General features: G+C 39.3%; 3 protein-coding genes across 5 annotated transcripts in view; all 3 read right to left on the bottom strand.

Moving 5' to 3' along the window:
• Positions 1–3,036, bottom strand: part of trappc9 (trafficking protein particle complex 9) — a 221,208-nt gene extending 218,172 nt beyond the window's left edge. The window contains 1 exon segment of the mRNA XM_034294766.1: positions 2,931–3,036. The gene's annotated coding sequence lies outside the window, so the exon portion shown is untranslated.
• A 3,125-nt stretch (positions 3,037–6,161) lies between these two features.
• On the bottom strand, positions 6,162–10,686 carry sh3bgrl3 (SH3 domain binding glutamate-rich protein like 3). The gene is made up of 3 exons (XM_010873594.4): positions 10,512–10,686; positions 8,755–8,922; positions 6,162–8,584 (listed from the first exon to the last, which is right to left on the bottom strand). The coding sequence occupies exons 1-3, from the start codon at positions 10,554–10,556 to the stop codon at positions 8,519–8,521; spliced, it is 279 nt and encodes a 92-aa protein (XP_010871896.1). The 5' UTR covers positions 10,557–10,686; the 3' UTR covers positions 6,162–8,518.
• Positions 10,687–12,729: 2,043 nt separating this feature from the next.
• paqr7a (progestin and adipoQ receptor family member VII, a) lies at positions 12,730–21,809 on the bottom strand. 3 transcript variants are annotated; one of them, XM_010873596.4, is made up of 4 exons: positions 21,480–21,809; positions 20,378–20,505; positions 16,300–16,546; positions 12,730–16,190 (listed from the first exon to the last, which is right to left on the bottom strand). In XM_010873596.4, the coding sequence occupies exons 2-4, from the start codon at positions 20,433–20,435 to the stop codon at positions 15,290–15,292; spliced, it is 1,206 nt and encodes a 401-aa protein (XP_010871898.1). In that variant the 5' UTR covers positions 20,436–20,505; positions 21,480–21,809; the 3' UTR covers positions 12,730–15,289. The 3 variants fall into 3 exon arrangements, with proteins under 3 accessions (XP_010871898.1, XP_010871899.1, XP_019906072.1); XM_010873597.4 differs by lacking the exon at positions 20,378–20,505 and having other exon boundaries at positions 21,480–21,805; XM_020050513.2 differs by lacking the exons at positions 20,378–20,505; positions 21,480–21,809 and adding an exon at positions 20,158–20,371.
• Positions 21,810–22,129: the final 320 nt, after the last annotated feature.

Here is a 22,129-nt window from a genome sequence, read left to right as displayed (position 1 = left end):
TAAAGTGGATTGAATAAGTATTCACCCGGTGGACTTCTTAGATTAATCCACCCTCATAAGTATCCATCCTCTTTTAAGGCCTTATCTAATTCTGTCAAATGTGGCTTAAAAAATAAGAGGTTTCATGGACTGATGGTGTGAAAGAATAGGGATTTACATGCATTTGTAAATGACTACCCCTTCACCAATACACACTGCAACCTCTGTAACTAAATCAAGTAGGCTTATTAAATTCCAAGTAAAGATTCAACAAGGGAGGATTTTTGAAAGCCTTATATACTGTATAGAAACCTGCCAGGCACATGAAAAGCAACAATCGACCTGAAGGCCCTTCTTGTCCGGTTACTTAGTTTGGCTCTATGGCAGGCTTTATAGGGATGGTCTTGGTGGTCCCAAAAGAAATGATGAAGCCCATTGGGCACTTGGGAACTTTCAGTGCTTAAACAATGTTTTTATAACCTTCCCCAAATATATGCAATGGACACAATTGAATCTGGGAGGTCTACAGAGAGCTCCTTGGTTTTTGGTCTGATATGTATTGTGTTGCAGACTTCATGTAGACATGTGTGTGCCTATCTAAACCATAGACTGTAAAAAACCATATCCAATCAACTGAATGTGGCACCAGCAAAGATTCAGTGGGGATTGTACAAGCCCTGAAAAGTGAAGCCAAAACGTCTCAATCGCCCCCTGGTGAGTGGTCCCAGTATAGGTCATAAACCCCGCCCTCCCCATGTTATTCAATGGGACGCGAGACCAACTAAACAATTAAATTACCCTTCAAATATATTTTTTCCGAAGCTGGTTTCTGTCATTTACTGTAGTTTGTATCACGCTAATGTAAATTCAAGAGTTTGTTTTTAAAATAAGTTTGTTTTTAGTTAGTTATTTAATGCTCTAAAAACGGTGGTGTGACGTCGTGATTCACAGCTGTGATTGACAGCTATCTGAGCCGAGGAGCCACTGAATCTTCGGAGGACTGAGGAGATTGGAACTTTACATTTAATCTCTAAATTTCTATAATTGATATAATTTCACACGGACATAATGGGTTGTTCTGCAGTACATTGTGCTAACCGATCTGGCATTTCCAATCGATCTTTGAATTTTTTTCGGTAAGTTAAATTTATAAGCTATTTAATTAGTAAATAAATGTAATGGGCTAGCTAACGTTAGCTAAAAGACAACAAGCCTCGTTAATAGCCATGTTAATAGCTAGCAGGTGATCGTTAGCTAGAAGTTACCAATTATTTTTGTATTAGGCCTATTCTAAATTAAGGTTAAACATGATGTAACATATGGTCTAGGTTTAACAAGCTAAGGTTGTACTGTACTTGGACTTGCGATTGATTACGGTATGCGCATTCTGCGAGGGAGAGTGAGGGCGGGGCACAGGGGTGGGGCCGTTGATTTCGCGGCTTTACGGCTTTACTTCCTTCTCGCTACTGCGCATAACTACTGCGCAGAACTGGTCCCAAGATCGCTATCTGCGCAGACGCAAGTCCAAGATGTCAGCGCCGTATCAGGACACTGGTGGCTTCATTTTTCACCAATGGAAAAGAGCGAAAGGGCGTCGTCCATTATATATACAGTCTATGGTCTAAACGGCACACTACAGGATCAGCAAACTATCCCTAATATATGACAACAGTGGCACATTTATTATTTAAAAACTGCAGTTCATGGTTGGAAACAAGCTCATGGTTCCTGTCTCTAGTAGGTGGCCCATCAGTGCCTATGTGCCTGGGGAATGCCCTGTTGAGATATCTGTTTCATGGCTCATGTAGAATGAAAAGGCTAGGATGACTAATATTTTTGTATTGATGCAAATAATTCTCACATGCGTACTAAATGGCCATTGCTCCATGTCATGGTATAACTTACTCATGTTGGTGTAGAGACACTAAAGTATTTTATAGTGAAACTTCAAACTCCAATTCAGCAATTCAGGCATTACTTTAAGTCCAGACAATCATTGCCTTGCAAAGAGACGTTATTTTTATAGCCACAGCGCTTTGCGAAATAAACAATGGAAAGCAGCTGGGAAAACCGTTTCACTTGTATCTGAGATATTATCTGGTTGGACAAAATCTCTGTGCATGCATGCCAAATTACATCACTCTGGGAGAAACTGATCATTCGACTTTAAATAGGTGCTGTTATAGTGTCAGAGTATGATCCACACAAATATATGTTTTTCAAATATGTATATTAAGTGGTATGATGTAGGTTTAAAACAATATCGCCAAAGCATGTCGTATCAGACATTTCAAACAATTCTCAGTTAATGAGAAAAGAGGAAAGATATTCAAGAGAATGAACATAATTTTACAAGGCAATTTGTCCATTTGAATGCGTTCGTTTTTAAAGAAATGTTGCACAAATACTCTCTAAAGGGGCGTAAACACTGTGAAGCGTCATTGCGTAAAGCTATAGCTAGACATCTGACACTGTTTGATCATTCACAGAATTTTCGTTGTCAAAATCATGCAGATGCGATGGTGTGTAAGATACAGTGCGTGACGTACAGACAGAGACAAATCCACAGTCCCCAAACCCGATTTAATTTTGGGGACAACATCGTACAACAACAGCGTGTGTGTGACGTGTTATCCATTCACAACAAGAGCAGCTAGCTAGCTTACATGTCAACAAAACACTATTCCTAGTGTAAAATACACTGTATTTCAAAAATTTCCAATAAATATAGTTACATTTCCAATTACTGTAACTTCTACAGTTCCCAATGTTCAATGTTCAAAATCAATGTTTGCAGAATGTCTGACTGCCTTGCTAGCTAACGTTAGAGTGACTGACAGTCATAGCTTTACTGACCCCGGTTGTTCAACAATCGCCCGGCTTGTTAACTAAACAAACAACAGCATTTATTTACCAACCCGTGCCAAGCATTCTCATATTATTGAATTTACCTTGTGAGATATTGTGACAGAAACGTCTGACTGTCCACTTCTCCTCGCTGACAACAATGACGTTACACAGCTTCCTCGAATGAACTCTTCTTCTCTATCAGTTTCTATGAAAGAACTACTATGAAATGTGTTTGCATCAGTGCCCTCCTACGCCCAGTACTGGTAGTTTGGGCTTCCAATCACCCAAATATTTAGTTGCACAACCTGTTTTTCACGGTTGAACTGCAATAGCGTAATAAATGTATTTTTACCCGGTATTGCATTGAATGGTAAAATTATATTTGCAAAGCTGTTACATTTGTGTTGTGTGGACATTGTAACATTTCGAATATTTATTTTTTTCAGAAACACTTGATGTTAAATGTAAAACCAACGTGAGAGAGTGTGTGTTTCAAGCAATGTTTTGTTGTGATTTTATCGATCGTTCTTCAGTATTAGTACACAGGCATTTAAAGACGATTTGGGGCATGAAGGATTAGTGCAATCTTATGTGTTCTCATGTTATCAGGAAAAATGCCATAAAGTTATTCAAACGCAGTGATATTACAAAAATGGCCATGTTATTATAACAAGGCCATATTATAATGAAAATAGCCAGGAAAATATTAAAAAGGCAATGATATTTTGAAATACATGTTGTCATGAATAACAGTTGGAAATGTATTTTAACAATGCTTTAAATTAATAATTTATTAGATTTTTACTGCTTTGGTCCTCAGGATGAGGAAGGCCTCAGGGTGGCTCTGATGCAGGAAATCCACGGGTAGGCCAAGGCCATCTAAATTCCATTCTGAAAGATGCAAATGACCCCTAGGTCAAATGTTGGCCACTGTTAGATTATGTTATGGAGGTATGCCCACTGGTGTGGCTCATTGCTATCTCTCATCTGCATGTGGAGCATTTTGAGGAGCGGCTGTGGGAGAACCAGGTGTGGGAGTGGGGGGAGGCCAGGAGTAGGAGCTGTTCTTGAAGACTCAGAGGATGGCCCAGCAAGAATCTCAGGATGTGGTCAATTGCATGTTCACATGGGATCCTAACATTAAGAAAAAATAAGTATTTTGATTTTTCTCCATATTTGCTCTTAATGCAAAGCCCTTGATACATTTTTGGTCCTACTCTAATAGATTCATAGAAGACCTTGGTCTATCTGGAGATAAAGATCCTGTGGTCCAAAAATATACTGCAGTGATGTCGATATTCACGATTCCCTTTACTATTATATAGCCTATATACACTACAGTATATTTGCAGGGCATTGCAAAAGTAATGCACTATAAAGTTTGCTATTGTGTGACGAAGTAAGGAAACCATATTCATATACTAACCCCACAAATCCAAATAGCTAAAGGCTAATTCGTAAGCAGGATGCTAACTCTGGTCTGGCAAGGATGCAGCTAACTGCAAGGCAGTTTTATTTAAAGTAACAATGCAATGTTACATGTGACATGCATTTTCCGAACAACCCTCAGCACTGTCCTCAAAGTAATATGGAGAATCCCCTCAGCTGAGCACTCTAGCTGGCTTTAACTGGCTAACGAATCAAATCTAATTGTGGTGGTTGTAATTTATTTGTTACAATTATAGTTAAATGTTGATATAAATAGCGTTACTTTCTCAATCATTTTATTAAGGTATTTTATTATAATTATTTGTATTGTGAGAAGAGGCATTATATGTGTTATCGGTTGGCTGCTGCCATTTGCTGAAACACATTTTATTCAAATAAGAAGATACTCTGGCCCAACAGTTTCAGGGAAAGAAAAGTAAATACAAATTCAGGGACTTAAATAACTTGTAACTTTATTCTTCAACCACCATTTTGGAAGATTTAACATTATGAAGTGACCTTTTTTTCAAAAGAAAATCTGGCACTAAAGGTCACTGAAACTTTTGCATATTTGCAGATAACATTGAACAGCATAACAAGGAAATACGATGTAGCTTAAACCAACAGAGGAAATACCAACAGGAAATGTAAACAGAATAGCACTACAGTGAAACCATTTTGCTGTATATGCTTGAAATAACACCATCACACTATTTCTAAACAGATTTTTTTCCCATAATTAATACCTGGTCATAATACATCTGAATCTTATTTGACTCGGCTTGTATTCTCATGCCCCAAAGTGTAGTCAGGCCTTAACACCTTACACATAAATGTGAGAACTTTTACAAACACTGGATATCCCTAACACTATGATATGGGTATGTAATAGATTTCAAACAAACTAAAAGCATGTGATAACATTGTTAACAAAAAACAAAGGTATGCATTTAAAAGGTATGCATTTAAATACTTCAATATGCAAGAATAATTATTGGGCTTTGTCAGGCATGATTTAGTTCTGTAAGTAAACCTCCCATTTTACATGAAAACATTTGTTCATCTTCATCAAACTACTATAGGGGAATGTTAACACCGAACAAAGCGGAAGAGTCTTCTTCTTGGGCTCATTCTTCAATTATATTTAAAATTTTAATGTGAGCACCTTCAGTGGTTACCCTCTGTTCTATCAGTTGGATAAAGATTAATGTGTGAAATATTACAGAAGAATTTCACAATATAAGAACCATGTGATAGCTTATTCTGTTTAAAAATGTTCTTGGCCAAATAACCTTTAGGTAAAATCAAATATTATTGGGTTGATATCAGGTAATTTAGATATGTTTTGTCTTTTTGTTGCTTAGCCATAAATCATTTTATTTATAGATGTTTTTGTTAATGAGCAAAACCTATATGAAGTTTGGAATCCAGTGGCTAGGCTAGAAATCTTTGTGTTCTTGTCTTTATACTTTTAATGCAAAACTTGTGACATATGGCATATTGACCAAATATTCTTCCAGCTCATTGCCCACTAACAACTCAATTTCAGAGGAGGAACAATTGCTGTGGAATTGGAAACCTGGCTAAGTTTAATTACAAGGTACAACTGTTAGGGAGACCGTCACCTATAAGGACATTTAACAGCAAAGTTGTTGTTATTTGCTGGCACGCATTTCAAATAGGGAAGCTTGCTGGTGAAGTCTGAACAGCAATTGTTTTTTGTCCATTCCTTTAATAAAAAATGTGTGGATAGCTATAGCATGCAGACATTTAGGAAGACAGATAAATACAGTCAGTTGTTAAAAGCTTATGTCAGAATAAACACTAAAGAGCAGTATGTGTCTGTTTAGCTAACTTCTGCATTTTGATACATCAGACTGGCAACTGAGTAAAAATACCAATAGTCCTATTAGACATAATTTGATTTTATTTGACCCAAAAATCACTTTTGCAAAATCTTCTTGGAAGACAACAGCATCTTATTCCCTAGATTTTAAATTTTTCTTTATTTTGGCCAAAGGGGTTGTTGGTCCAAAAGCAAAGCAGAAGCTCAAAGAGAGAAACATGGAATGTCAAACATTTTTGATTAGTGAATAGCTACACCAATAATAACCAACCAAGAACACATCCATCACCATTAAATGACAAGAGTACACAAACATTGTCTGTGAAGGCTGCCATTACAAAATATAGAGGTTCTACAGCTACAAACCCAGATATATTATCGTACTGACAGACTTCATCTAAGAGATCAAGGATCTTACATGTATAACTTGGGGTCATATGTAAGCAGTAAGGCACAAGGGGGTATATGGCCAATACACCACAGCTAAAAGCATGATGCATTGCAGAGTGCCTGGACACAGTGCGTAGCTGTGTTATATTAGCAATATATCCCAAACCCCCAAGGGGGCTTACTGCGCTTATAAACAAGCTACCAATGTAATTAGAGCAGTAAAAAGTGATGTCTTGTCATACTTTTGGTATACGGTCTCATACACATGACTAGAAGCCAATCAGCATTCAGAATTCAAACCATTCGTTTTATAAGCACAGATATAGCATAGGGAGCAATCTTTTTTTTTAAATATATTTTCCCTGGTTGACACCCTGGGAAAAGATACTCTACACATGAAAAACGTGTACAAGTGGAACAGGACAAATATAAGCACCCTGTATTTGAAACAGCACATACGTTTTCCAAAACATCCCATGGATGAGAAACCAATTGAAAGAAAGCGAAGTGAGGCCCACCGTCCCTTGTGGTGAGTTATTTACTGTATCTAAGGCTGATATTGAGTCTGATCAATATGACACAATTCATTTAACCACCCAGGCCCTAAGCATTCGTTACAATAGTGGGAATATGAGGCAGAGTTTCAGTGCATAGTTGTCTATACTGCATCTTCAAGGTAGATTGAGATGGACATTTATCACAAATAGAACAGAGATGAAGCTAGTCCTAAACAATCATTGGGCATTTAAAGTGAAAGGGATTTAGCTACAGCTCTCTTACAGCAAGGATGCAGGGCTATTGCTTTAGTACCAGCACGTTTTATAGACGTCATCTTGCAAATGGGTAATTCCAAGCAAATGTAAGTTGTCTTTAAGAAAATACAACAGAATGAATTAAGAAAATAAAGTTAAGACTATAAAGAATAAAAGTAACTATATCCGTCTGTAAAACACATTCATTGGCACAAAGTTTAACACAATGGAATGAAGTATCTTCTTATCATATTACACTGTCAGAGTCTACACCAGACTTCTAAAGCATGGACCTTTTGGTCTATTTGCCTGCAAAATCACTACATTTGACTGTAGAATCCAATGACCTTATCTCTACCAAAATACACGAATCACAATGGTTTCCCTTCTGTGAATATCGAAGCCAACAATACTAAATTATCCTATGCATGTTAGTCTACAATGGGCCAAAGAACATTTTAAAAAGACTTGTCTCTTGATGTAAACCACAACATGGGAGTCAAAAGATCAGGAAAAGGAAAAAAATAACAGTGATTAAGACTGTAGTGATGATAATCGAGCATTGTTATGTCTGTTTCTGAGACTGTCCAAAACGGCACCCTTTTCCCCATATCAACCAGCACTTTTGACAAGGGCTTTGTCAAATATAGGGAAAAAGGGCTGTTTCACACCATTTCTCTCCTTTGTCTGAGAGCAATTACATAGATAGATTCATGTTAAGTGTTAGCCTCCGGATTAGTTTAATCTGCAGTGATCACATGTGGTGACAACTCAGATTACCTGACCTAATTACATCGTCTAGATTAGGAAGCTTTATTGATCCTACTGACCAGACTAAGACTGATTAGTGACATGAACACGGACCAAGGATGCCTGGATTCAAATACTATTCAGAATAGTGCTATGCCCTTTTTTCTATTGGTTCACTTGCAACTGGAAAGATGAATTAAGAACACATGCCCCTTTGAAATCATTTTAAATAGCTTTTGAACCCAAGCATCGCGAACCAGGGTGATCCACAATGAGAACATTGGTGAGGGAAAGAGAGAATATAAAGCGTCATACATTAACAGTGGTTAGGTAAGAGTCCAGTGAAATGGAAGGGATGTGTCTGTGTGTGTGTGTGTCTTTTAATTGGTTGGTTGGTTGTATTTGGCATTCATCATGGCATTGAGACATAGGAAGGCGGGCACCGCCAGCGGGGCAGAGGGGTAGACTACGGGCCTCCCATTGGGGGGTGTGGTAGGAGATGATGACACATGACTATTAGTCATCACGCCAGTTTCAGAAACTGTTCCAGTTTGTCCTCCTCCACTGCATTGGAAAACATCTCATAGTTCTGGAAAGAAAACACCACAGAGTAGAAGGCATTATAAAGAGCTCATAGCACGGTTATACCACCAAGTGTTGCCCACATCTTGTCTATTCTCTCACGATTCTCACTGTCAGACACACACACAACGAACAGCACTGTCGGACCTCACGTTGTCCTTATTCTCCCTTCCTTACCCCACAGTACTGGTCCTCGTTGAAGATCTGTGGTGGAACTGCTGTGGGATTCCCTGCCTTTTTTCTCATCTCATCCCTGACCTCCCCGCCCACTGAGATGTCAATTAACTCATATTGGATGCTCTTACTGTCCAGGACCCGCATCATCTCTGCCTGCTGAGCTTTCACCTGGAGGAAGAGGAGGGTCTGTCAAGGTCAGATATTTATCTGGGCTCAACTGATCCCGGTTGTGTTGTACCGGCCTGGTTGTGCATTCAGCATAGTGCTGTTAAGGACAACAAGATAAAATCAAGACAATACGTTCTAGGTTGACATTATTATAACATTTGCAAGGTGCGGTTCCAAAGCGGTAGGTCTTGCTTTTCATCATGAAAACACTTGTCTCATATACTGACTCTAGGGGCAACAAGCCAGTTACTTCCACAAGACAAGTGAGGCAAAGTGTGCTGAGAGATGACTGGTTGGTATACTTCAAGTGATTAAACCCAAACCCATCCCGGCATGAATCTCTCACAACCTTCTTATTGTCTAATAATGGCCAAGTTTGATGTATTCCAACAGCCGTTCTGTGAATTTGGGCAGAAGTGGAAGGAAATGAGATTATGTTTCAGTTAATATAACGATGTGAAAAATATGCAAGCATTATTTGTAGTACAATACCCTTTAAAAAAACATAAGGTTCAGACATGTGGTTGATGATTTACTGTGTACAGCTATTTTAACAGGCAGTGTTGAGGAAGTTGGGAGGGGATTTTATGTGTAACCACGCCTAAGGTTACAAACCAACTGCAGCCTGGCATTCAATAGGCCAAACAGGAAGGCACACAGCCATACATACAGTACTGAAAGCCCAATGTCCAAGAGGGCTAAGTGACGGAACCCACTGCTTTCTAGAAAAGGAGTTACGGCTAGCATATAATATGGCTATACATTTCCAAAAGTATTCGATTTAAAAATATCCATAATCATACGCCGCGATAGCACAGAGGATTCAATAGGATTTCTAATTATGCAGTTCAATGTGCTCACCGAAAAACAAACGCTTTCGTAATTGACACCAGATGTTTCACCGCGATATTTGGATTACGTTGATACAGGCAGTTTCAAGCGCGAGGGGATGAAATCTATTGTAAAGTATGCTTTGCTGCAACATTGGTATTCATTTTTTAAAGTAACTTGCAAGTGAACCGCTGTTTAGTTCTGCTTAGCTATAAAACGCCCAAAGAACACACAGTTCACGACAACCAGACAGGTATACATTGCGATCGTAGGAGGCACTTGTCTAGACCAGCATCGATTATATCAGGTATCTACATTATAGGTAAACAATACAAAAATACGCTATTTGCATTATTATTCTAGAGGTACGTTAGATTACTTAGATATGGGGCCTACCACGCAACACAGAGTGAAACAGGAAATAAATAGAATAGAAAAACCTTACAATATGACTTCCGTTACCATTTTCGAGGGAAGCTTGCGTTCACCGAATGGTTTTCTTAATATACAAAAAAACCTCCTTATGCTTTAAAGTTCTTGCAATACCATAGTGGACTGAATGCTAAAAATGTCATTGTATAACGTTTAAATCTTGATCTGAAACATAGAATATCGCATTGTATGCTTATCAGATCTTGGGATGGGTCGATGACAGAGCGTTGGGTGTGTCTTTTGAGACTGCTCCACAAAAAGTATATATTGTAAATGTAAGCACCTGCAAGAACATAAATTAACAATTAATCTGCGTTTGATCTCACCTCTCTGGATGCAGTAACGGTGGTATAATACAGTTTGATGCCCATGGTTACGATTCTTGATATCCCTTTGTGTGTAGTTGCACCGCAAACAGCTATCTTTTCCGTAGTCTACTACAATCGCCTATCCCTCCCGCGAGTGAAAAGCCGCTATTCGCTGCCTGGTTTAAAGGGCCAGTGCAACCCTGTAGATGTAGTTGATTTACTAGTAAGCTATTTATGATGGTAGTCTAGCCTATAACACTAGCTTGCCCATTTGGCATATTGTCAGGTGTGGAGCCTAATAACAGCCTAGAATACAAAATTAACACGTCTGCCTTTTTTTTTGCTTAGGATTACATAAACATTAAAGGTTAACTCTCCAGACTGGTAACACACCTTCTTTTTTATGATCTATTTGTAAACATCAATCACATAGTTTTAGTTTCTCTAATTCGATGGGTTTCACTTGTGTTGGTCCACAGTCAGCTCATCTGAGCCAATGTATATTTACGAATCCTAATCCTCCAAATTCACTTATGTTATTCTTCGAACACTATAGAGGTTACAAACCCAAACTAAGTAATACTTTTGTTGTTGTGATGAACTTTTGATTAACAGTCTCCAAGGCACCACAGGCGCAATAATAGAAAATGCACGAACCCTATTGGGACTGAAATGGGGGCAATCATTTGTCTGGTTATCTGAATCATACCTTCTGTAGTCGCTCTGTGTAGCTGGAATAATTGTGAACAGCATGCTAATTAAACTTTAACTTGGCATGGTGGTGTAGACATTCATCATTTGCCAGGCAGCAGAGGGAAGTGGGACTGTCCCTCTCTATTGTGTGCCAGGCAGAAGGGGAATGTGGACAGCGTCCAAGAGTAGGGTTAGTTCCAGCTTTTGTCAGCTGAGTCAGGTTTTTCCTACATAGGATAGAGAGGAGCTGGGTGCCTTGGCTGATAGTACTGGCAAAATACAACAAACTAAACAGGAAGAGGGCCAAGACTAGACCCAACTGTGTCCTGGCAAGCCTGGACCGTAAGCATAATTTGACCCTATTTTTTATCAGTTTAGGTTGCTTCAGGGTTGGACAATAGGAAAATGCCTGTGATCTTTTAAGTGAAAATATGTGAACTCAATGTCAAAGTCAAAAAATCCAAAGAGGGGAAACTGCTTGGAGACAGATCTAATTGTGGACAGAACAGATACGTAACCTAAAATGCCTGTTTCAATTGTGTCAATAGTGTTATTTGCTCACTTAATCTAATTTGTTCAGAGATGATTGTCAGCATATCCCACTGTGGATAACTTTCAGTCTTTATAAGAACAAAATAAAAGGTCAAATGCAGTGTTGAAAGAGTACCCAAATGTCATACTTTATTGAAAATAAAAATACTGTAATGGAAAATGACAAAAGTTACATTCAACCAGTATACTATTTAAGTAAACATAAAAGTATCTGGCATTAAATATACTTAATCATCAAAAGTAAAAGCTAGAAATGCTTTAAAAAGACATCATTTCTCAAACCACACATTGAGTACACCAGATCAGTCAATAGGAGTACAGTGGATATAAAATGTCTACACACCCCTGTTAAAATTCCATGTTTTTGTGATGTAAAAGTATGAGACAAAGATAAATCATGTCAGAAATGTATCCCCTTTTAATGTGACCTATTATGTGAACAATTCAATTGAAAAACAAACTGAAATCTTTGAGGGGGAAAAATGAAAAATAAAAACCTTACAATAACCTGGTTGCATAAGTCTGCACACCCTCTTATAACTGGGGATGTGGCTGTGTTCAGAATTATCCAATCACATTCTGTCAGGCTGTCCCCCAATACTGAGCTAACAGACAAACTATGTGGTGCGAAGCTGACTAAGCTCATCTCCATGAGATCATCCCCTCCGTCAAGCACAGTGGGGGAAGCATCATGTTATGGGGATGCTTTTACTCTGCAAGGAATGGGAAACTTGTTATGACAAAACAAATGGAGCCACATGTGATTAACTTTCCCACATTAAAATAATATTTGTCATGCTTAAAGTGTTGTGCATGTGGTGTTAATCAAAGGAATGAAAACCATTTGAATCAATTTGTAGTCCAGATTGTAACAAAATGCAAAAAAAGGTTTTGGGGAGTGTAGGTAAGGAAGCTGTTGATACATTGTAGAACAGTAGACAGTTAAGTGTCAGATACATCAGTCATATTAAATTCTAGATTTACTAAAGAATGAAGCTTCAAATGTTTTATTAATTGTTGTGATAAAACAGGAAAAACATCAACTAGCCTTAGAACATGGAGTATAGATGTCAATGCGACCTATCCACATGTTTGAGAATCAAATCAAATTCAACTAAGGGCTTTGATTTGACCAGCTCTGCCCTCTGCTGAATTTGTTAGACATGCAAATTAAGCAGTACTGTGGTAGCAATATAACAGCAACCTTCCTTACATTTTCATTGATGGAGGAAAGACAGATGTTTTACAAATGTGATAGATTTAAAAATGGGTTAAGTTACATGTGTCATAATAATACTCAGTTATGATGAATAAAACAATAACATAACATGCTTTGTCAGAAACAAATGGGGATCCAAATGAATTACTAAAAGCCAATACAGCCTTGGCACAGGAATTACTTGGAAGTACCCGGTACCTCAATCAGTGTGAAATATACAAACAAACAGCGACTGGGACCAGCTTTGAAAGTAACGTGGTGGAAGTGCCACCATTACATCAACTATTTCAACTAAACAAAAATAAACAAAGCTGTTATTTCCAAAGGGAGGCTAGTAAGGCATAAATCAAGGAGTAGGCAGAACCAGGGAAAGAGGCGGGCAGAGCAATGCACAAGCTAGTGAGATCCTATTGGATCAATGTTTCTGTAAGGAAAGGCCTACTCGGTGAAATATATGTGTTTGTGTGTGTAATTACTCAATTTGCCATGCATTCCTTATAAACAACACTATTTAAAATTTTTTTGGCAAAAGGTAAGGTAAAAAAAAAAGTATTCCACTGTTTGTAATGCATTCTACTTTTTTTGCAACAGAAAACTGTTGTTTCATTGCAGATAACATTTTGGCCCAATTCCATCTTGCTCTACATTTTTAGGATAAGACCCCCAGATGTCAGGCATGGATGGGAATACATCATGGTGGCAGAAAGACTGCCTCCCATCTTTAACATAACGGTGTAATTACCATTTCTTCACTATTTCTTAACCCAAAGCATTTTGGGGGATTCTTACGGAATATATTGTTGTTGGAGTTACTGCTTGTCGTAATGTTTACAGCGGCTGAGAGCCAATAGAGATTGGTATGTACTGCAATGTATAAAGGGTGTTTTCTTCACCTTGATTTCACCTCATTGTCTCTTAAGTCAATAAACTATGCATACCATATGATCACGATCATCACATACATAATTTGACACGACCAAGTCCATTCAAAATTATCAGTATGAAACAGTAGCTGCTTTCAAAACTCGGTACGCTAAAGGTTAGGACCTTTGCTATCCTGAACGCAAATATGAGTAGATATATTCCAGACAATAATCTCAACTGGTACAGCCAAAGGAAAAAAATACATCAATGGAAAGAATTGTGTTAGCTTCAGTTCCCCTCCCATCACAAATACTGAAAACACTATACTGGTTATCAACATTCCTATTCTCTTTGAGGCTTTATTCAGTGATAGGCTGGCCTGTTTACAGATCATTTTGTGCTGTCTTGCCAACTCATATGCTCACAGCATAAACACATCTAGGACCAGGCTATTAATAGGCTTCCTCATATCCCATTAGGTAAAAGGTAAACAAAACTCACTCTAAAGGCACAATAGAAGCACAATCCAGCATGTTGACATAATACGGTGACTTTCCACAATGTGTTTACTATAAAACATATACCATTTGTCAACGTACATGTCTAACCTGACATTGTTTACATGAAAGATTCATTAATACTTTCTCAACAACTGGTCGAGTGCAACTACATTATATGCAGTTAATATTGTGTTATAGTTGAAAAAGGCAATTTTCTAAATGGATAGCTTGACCAGCTAAAATGTGAAGGCTCAACCTCTAAAAATAGAATTTACATTATTGTTATACATTTAAAATCACACCCACTACACAGCAAGCGTCCCTTTTTAACACAACATTACTTTAAAAGTAAGGACACTGTTGGTAAACTTTTCATTTAAGATCATGAACTCTGAAGGACTCAATTAACTTCACTTAATAAGTGCTGATAAGGACTTTCAGATCACAATGTTTCTTGGAAATAGAAATATCTAAAAGTGCAACAGAAGCAATGAGATTGTTCGTTACACTTCTACGGGAATACTTTCCCTTATCGACAATAGCACCAGTTCTGTAGGGAAAGATAATTATAAAATAGATTGCCATGTCAGAAATAAACTTCAGCAGGTAAGGAAGGCAGTGTGTGTTGAGTTGACCAAGGCCACTCTTTGGTACCAACCCAGTGGGCTAAACCGAGTAAAGATTTGTCGGTAAAAACCTTGATGCATTTAAACCAGTTTTGTGCGCTAGGAAGTGAGGTGTTGACAACAAACAAAAGGTTGACTGGTGATCTGTCAATCTGCCCTTGAACAAGGCACTCAATAAGGCACCCTAATTGGTCTATGGTCCCTGTCAATAATGGCTAATACTATGACTGATATACAATATTATTTGTTTATATATAAAATGCTGTGTGTTTGGGGACAGGTCACATTTAAACATCTTGTATTTTACCTTTAGTGTTTGTAAAACATAGTCTTCTACCCAGCTCATTTGCACTTGTCCCTGCAGTCGAGCAAACACTTCACCTTCTTCGCCATGAAGACTGCTATGAAAACACAGGTCAGCACCGTGGCCCCGTACTGTACCAGGTACACTGTGGCAGCTGCTCCTCCCTCTCCGTGTAGCTGTGTGTAAAGTGGCCGTCGGCCAAGATAGTCCACGTAAGAGGCCTGGATCTGACAGAGGGTACAGAGCACTAGCAAGACATGGAACAGCTGGTGGCCCTGCCCCAGAAAGTCACAGTGGCCTGGAAACAGACGTTCTGGGAGCGGGATGGTGAAGAAGAACGCACTTGACAGGAAGAAGGCTACTTGGCCCCCATGGAAGGATATAGCTGGGTCACCATCCTCGCTGTGCAATGTGGGCCAGAGGAACCAGAGGAGGAGGCGGTGGAACACCGGGCTGGTGTCCCAAGCATAGGCCAAAGCTGAGGGAACTACCTGACCCACCTTCCGGACCCAGACCCGCTGGCTGTAGTTCCAGTACTTCCCGTAGCAGCAGCCCAGACATGACAGGCAACAGAGAAGCGTGGCGGTGGGCATGAAGACAGAGGAGACCCAGCTGTGGTAGTCCGGCTCCACGGCGTAGTAGAAGTGGGCCACAGCACTGCCGTACTGATACTGGGCCACGCCGATGTAATCCAGGAAGTAGAAGCAGTAGTGGTGGAACTCAGACTTGGCGGCCAGAAGGTGTGCTACGGTGCTGCAGGCTGTGTAGACCATGGAGGACAGGAGGAGAATGAGGAGGGGCCAGGCGTGGGTGTCTTGCACAAAGTCTACCGTCTCGGCCAGCTGGAGGAACTTGACCAGGACCAGGAGAGACCCCAGCAGGTGGGACCACACGTTGATGGTCTCGTTGTGACGCTGGAACAGCGACAGGAAGTAGTACCTGTATTGACGGAGACAGGACCCTGTTACTTTAGCTTAACTCTATATTATGATAAATGACACTAGATTTGTTGCAGGAGAATCATGGGTTGTGCATAATTCTACGGTACCGCCAGCCCTGGTGAAGAGGTCGGTAACCGGCATGGATATGCAGCTCTCTGAAGAACCCTGGGACGTCAGTGTCCCTTAGTGTTCCAGGCATGGAGGGGGCAGCCTCTGTCAGCATCTGGGGAACTGACTTCACCTGCTGGAGGTTGATGAACAGACGCCCAATCCTGTCCATGTCGATAGTTGCCATGACGGTCTGGTGGATGGTTGAACAGTTGTTGTTGCTGGACTGCTTTAGGACACTGGCAACTGAAAGAAGGGAGAAACACTATTAGAAATAAACCTTCCCCAAAACCTACAGTTTAATTCAACCTCTATTGGCTTTATGTATCGCCCCTACCCCCACACACCTTATGAACACAGTGTGGCCTCCTTGATGCTGGAGAGAAATCTACTGTAACTCTGTTAATTTTTGTTGCAGTTTTAAAGCAGGTTTTCAAAAAAATTTACACATTTTAAAATGGGCTGTAGAGAAAATTATTATAAGACATTTAATGCAATTAATTTTGGCTGGGGCCGTGAGAAATATGTGTAGTTATTTTCTTTTTCTTTCTGTCTGTTTGGCCATTGGCTGAAGCTAACTTTGTGAGGTCTTCCAGTTCAAACAGTTCTACCCAGGATATAACATGATATCTCAGTGAGATTTCAAAAGCAAAACAGGCTCCCTGAAGGTCAGGGTCAGGGTGCATAAGCCTGGTGTGCTTTGAGTCAGACATGATTACTTCAGATAACTTAGTTAATAAAATACCAATTAAAGATATTCAGTGAATGAGTGATTTACTTTTATAAGTTAGATTTTAAAACGTTCATCACTCTAAAAGCAGTCCAAGAGGAACTGTAATTCCCAGTTCTGTTTTCTTTAAACAGCCATTCTATACTTCTGCTAACTATAGGGGCTTGTTATTTCTTTGTGGCCAAGTCACCTTTATGCAACACCAAAACCAAGAGTGTAGGTATTTATTGCATATTGAGGGGGATCAGGGTTAAGGGATCCTGGGATTTTCACTCTTTTCCAGGGAGGTGAAACTGACCTGTCAGCATACAAAATCTTTTGGGTTGTCATGACACTCACCGCAACATATCTACATCCCTGACTAAAACAAATAGATTTCAGGCGATTTGGAGATTTTCCATTAAACATGCTCACATCATTTAAATTGTATTACATTTTTGCTAGCAGTGTCTAAATATACTTATGTTACATAAAGTTTGTTATGGCTTTTAAAAGAAAACTAAAACATGAATTCCATTTATAATATGACCTCTCCTTTAAGTAAAGGTAATGGTCTAAGATTGTAATTTGCTGAAGCAAAATAAGCCCTCTAATAAATTCATAATATAATAGTAAAAAAGAAATCTCCGGTCAGAAGATAGATATAGTCTAATTACACACTTAACATTTGATTTGCCGATTTTTACACCTTATGGTAAAATGTATGTATTTGATATACATGCTATATAAAACAGCCTGATTGTTATTCTGGAAGATTGAGTATTGAGTGTTTTTACGGACAGGCGCATTCATTTCCTCTATATATCATACAGCCCACTTCTAAGAAAAAGAATTGTTCCGCTGATCAAATAAATAAAAAATCCTGCCGTCAAGATGACACATCTGCCCCCACACCATAAGCAAATACGTATACCATTTATTGTCACCCATCAGCAACAAAAATTCTAACTTTGCTTTGGTGAAGCAAAGTAAGACATTTCGATTTCATACAAAAATATCTGTCTGCGTTAAACGTCCATGCTGGTTTTTGTTGTCGCAGCTGATAGCCATAGTTCAGCTTTTAGTACATTATGCATTCTCTAATCAAATGTATTCTTAGCAGAGAAAGAACGTTCTCGTTCCCTCCTTCGGTGCTGCGTCCGGTCTACTTGAATCTGAAGTGGCGTTTTTTCTTTTTTAAAACATCCACTTGATCCATTACAAACATGTTTAGTTCGTTATATTTTGTCTATATAAATAATGACTGTAGTTTCTGGTCATTGTTTTCATGATAGCTTCATAATCTGTCTTTTGTTTGACGCAAATGGTTTTTATAACGTTGTAATTTTAAAACGTAAACACCCAAACGACGTTCCATAACCGGACAGCCTCTACATTGAATCAATGAAGATCAATGTATGTGGAAAAGTTTTACCAAGAGGAAGGAAACACGTCACTATCAAAGTTAACAAATCACTAATGCAAGGGCGTAGACTTCGGTTAGTAGACTTCGCTTCAAGGAAAACATGTCTAGCACGCGAACACACGAAAGGATGACCGAAACGACCCAATGTTCCACAATACAGAGACTATTGTAGATAGGATTTTACACAAATTAGAAAAACATCACTGAGGTGAGGTCAGAGCTCCCACAATAAAAAAAAATGTGTATTCTCCTTCCTCCCTCTCCTCAATTACATGTGCACTTTTTTACAATCCTGTTAAAAAACAAGTTGGGACGCTGCATAAATTGCAAGTAGAAACAGATTGCAATGATGTGCAAATCATTTAATCCCTATATTTAATTGAAAATAGGACACAAACAACACATCAAATGTTGAACCAGATATTTTTTTTTTTTCTAAAAAGCACCACATTTCTAAAATGTCGGAACAGGGGCATGTTTATTACTGTGTTGCATCACCTGTTCTTTTAACAATAATTTGAAAGCGTTTTGGAACTGAGGAGACCAAATGCTGTATTTTTGAAAGTGAAATGTTTTCCCATTCTTGCTTGATATAGGATTTCAGCTACTCAACAGTTCGGGGTCTCCTTTGTTTAATATTTAGTTTCATAATGTGCCAAATGTTTACAATGGGTGAAAGGTTTTGACTGCAGGCAGGCTAGTTTAGCACCTGGACTCTTTTACTACAGAGACATGCTGTGGTTTGGCATTGTCTTGCTGAAATAAGCAAGGCCTTCCCTGATGGTAGCAATTGCTGCTCCAAAACCTGCATATATTGTTCAGCATTAATTGTGCCTTCACAAATGTGCAAGTCACCCATGCCATGTGCACTAATGCCCCACCATACCATCAAGGATGCTGGCTTTTGAACTGTGCACCGATAACAAGCCAGATGGTCCCTTTCCCTTTTAGCCTGGAGGATGCGGCATCCATGATTCCCAAAAATCTGGTTTCTTCTTTGCATGGTAGAGTTTTAACTTGCATTTGTGGATGCAGTGACGCACTGTGTTCACAGACAATCGTTTTTTGAAAGTGTTCCTGAGCCCATTGCAGTGATTTCCACTACAAAAGTTGTCTGTTTTTAATGTAGTGCCGCCTGAGTACAATTTTATGTTGAGAAACATTATTCTTAATTGTTGCACTATTTGCCCGCACAGTCTTTCAGAGTGGTGAACCCCTCCCCATCTTTACTTCTGAAAGACTCATCTTCTCTGGGATGTTCTTTTTATACCCAATGATTTTACAGACCTGTTGCGAATTACCTTAATTAGTTTTGAGATATTCCACCAGGTTTTTTGTATAACACAACTTTTCTGGTCCTCCCTGCTTTTTAGAAATATGTTCCTGGCATCAAATTCAAAGTGGACATATATTTTTCAAGGAACAATAATAAAAAAATCAGTTTCAACATTTGATATGTCTTTGTACTATTTCCTATTGAATATAGAGTCTAAATGATTTGCACATCTTTGCATTCTTTTTTTATTTCCTTTTTACACAGCGTCCCAACATTTCTGGAAACTGGGTTGTGAAACAGGAGGTGAGGAAATTTGTTTTGAAAAACAATTTCCTTCACGTCTTCCCTTTTTCTTCAGTTGCCAACGTCTTGTTAAAATAGTTACTGACAGTAGTCAGTGGTTTTGATATGTTGAAAATCAATATAACAAAATAAAACGAGTGTACCTCATTGAATATGTGTCCTGTAGCTCCCCCCTCTGGCAATAGGTTTAAGGTCACTAGACTTTCCAGCGCCATATATCCTGGGCCCCCTGAAAAGATATATGCCTGGGCCCCCTCACTTAGATGACATTGATGTGATTACAATCAATGGGCCCCGCCACGCCAGGGCCCCTTGTAGCATATCCACCTTTCCCCGCATTAGCTACGCCCTGCAGACCATCACCTATGCCACAGCATACTCCCCTCCAGGCTGAACTGAGATGGAACTCTTCATAAATCATAGGGCTTATCCGCTGCTCCCAGTTCCTGGGTAAAATCCTGCCAACGCAGGACGAGCCTGGGGAGGTCAGTCTGGATAAACCAGAGTAACAGAAAACACCCGTTAAAAATATCTAGTTAGAGGCCAGTTTAAACCAAAACCAGACAGACGCAGCAGTGTCCCCCCAGGCTGATCCATTAACAGTAGGCTGCTAGTTAACCTTAAATCTGCAGTTAACCTGGCAGATTATTTTACGATAATGCATGTCTATGGACCTGGCTGACAGCTTCTACTGCACTGTGTCTGAAACATTCCGTCTCTCTCTACTGTAAACACTGAAAGAAGGGGAGAGAAACAGGTAAAACAGCCACTCCTCAAGATTTATGTATATGCTGAATCCCATAGAGCCACACTAGAAATGGAATGCTGTTTTCATTCATATCACACCGTCCTTCATTAGGGTGAAAACTTTTTTCTTCTCTGACTCTCTTGCCTGTTCTGATCGTAAGATAAAAGCAAAAGAAATGATTCGGGTATCAAAGTTGCATTTCCTGAACTGCATGGTGAAAGAATGTTTTTCATAATCAGATAGCATGTGTCATCCAAACAAATCAGACATGCTTACACTAACGTTCAGACATGCTTACACTAAATGTAGTCGATATTATTTCTGCTACACCCATTTCCATTGTCAAACCTGTCAAGTATTTGACAAAAGGCTACTACTATGACTGAAGAATTTACACTGTAGCACACATTGATGAAACATTGTTCACACAGTGACCAGCCACTCTAGACCACACATAAACCTACATTATTAATCTTTCCCTTCAGCCTTCCTCGTTTTTTTCCGTGATAACAGAGGGAATTCCCTTCTGACTTAACTCACTCCCACAATCAGCAAAAACTTAGTTCAATCCCAATTACTATAAATGTTATTACAAATTAACACATGAAATAACTGGCAATACATAAAATACGTGTTCTCAGTCACCGTTTTATATTATGATATAGCCCACAGTCTTCCCTCCACAATAAGTAAAGATATAAAAGAGGGAGGAAATACCAAACGCATGTGTCTTTTTCCTCTTCAGGTTTGTGACTGGCCTACTTTCGCCTCTGGTACATCAGGCGGCAGCGGGACCCTAGGCAGGATCTTTCACCTTCAGATGATCGTCCGACGGTCTCGGTCCCTCCCGGTCCCTCCCTGTGCCCATCCGATCGCCTCCGATAGTCAACGGTCAGTCACGCCTTCCTGACTGGTGACAGCATTGTTAACCACTCCGATACATTCAGTTTATCTGTCTCCTCTGCTAACATGAGGTGTCCAATGGCAAAGAAGAAGGCGGTCGTTAGCGGCAGAGGAGAGGGCAAATAATGTATGCTTAACTTGGTTAAAGGTAACTTATAGTCGGATGTTTCTGATGGACTCCGATCTTTGCCTTATGCCTTTCGAACTTGCCGTGGTTTAGCTGTTGAGTAAAGTTACCATTTCCGTTTCACATCACCGCGAAATTGTTGGTAGCCTAGTTTGATACAGTAGGATCACTTTGGGTTACGAGGGTGAAATTGGCTACTGAGCGACAGAATTGTGATTTATTTATGAAATTAACGAAAAAGCAATATTATTTGGATTTCAGATTTCAGGCTTTAGATTAGAACATGCTTGTTTAAAACAGGTCAATGCCATGTTTAGTTGCATAGCGTGTATGCCTA

This window comes from Esox lucius, chromosome 10 (genome assembly GCF_011004845.1).
Source record: "Esox lucius isolate fEsoLuc1 chromosome 10, fEsoLuc1.pri, whole genome shotgun sequence".
NCBI classification, from domain to species: domain Eukaryota; kingdom Metazoa; phylum Chordata; class Actinopteri; order Esociformes; family Esocidae; genus Esox; species Esox lucius.
This window is presented reverse-complemented; position numbering and strand designations above follow the sequence as displayed.

Bases quoted from the DNA above. Each gene is read 5' to 3' on its own strand.
- paqr7a (XM_010873596.4), bottom strand. From the start codon at position 20,435: ATGATTTATGAAGAGTTCCATCTCAGTTCAGCCTGGAGGGGAGTATGC. The intron at 16,547-20,377 runs GTGATGGTCTGC...CCCTTCTTTCAG, and splicing joins GGGAGTATGCTGTGGCATAG to TTGCCAGTGTCCTAAAGCAG. The intron at 16,191-16,299 runs GTACCGTAGAAT...CCGTCAATACAG, and splicing joins CCTCTTCACCAGGGCTGGCG to GTACTACTTCCTGTCGCTGT.
- sh3bgrl3 (XM_010873594.4), bottom strand. From the start codon at position 10,556: ATGGGCATCAAACTGTATTATACCACCGTTACTGCATCCAGAGAG. The intron at 8,923-10,511 runs GTGAGATCAAAC...CTCTTCCTCCAG, and splicing joins CCGTTACTGCATCCAGAGAG to GTGAAAGCTCAGCAGGCAGA. The intron at 8,585-8,754 runs GTAAGGAAGGGA...TTTTCTTTCCAG, and splicing joins ACGAGGACCAGTACTGTGGG to AACTATGAGATGTTTTCCAA.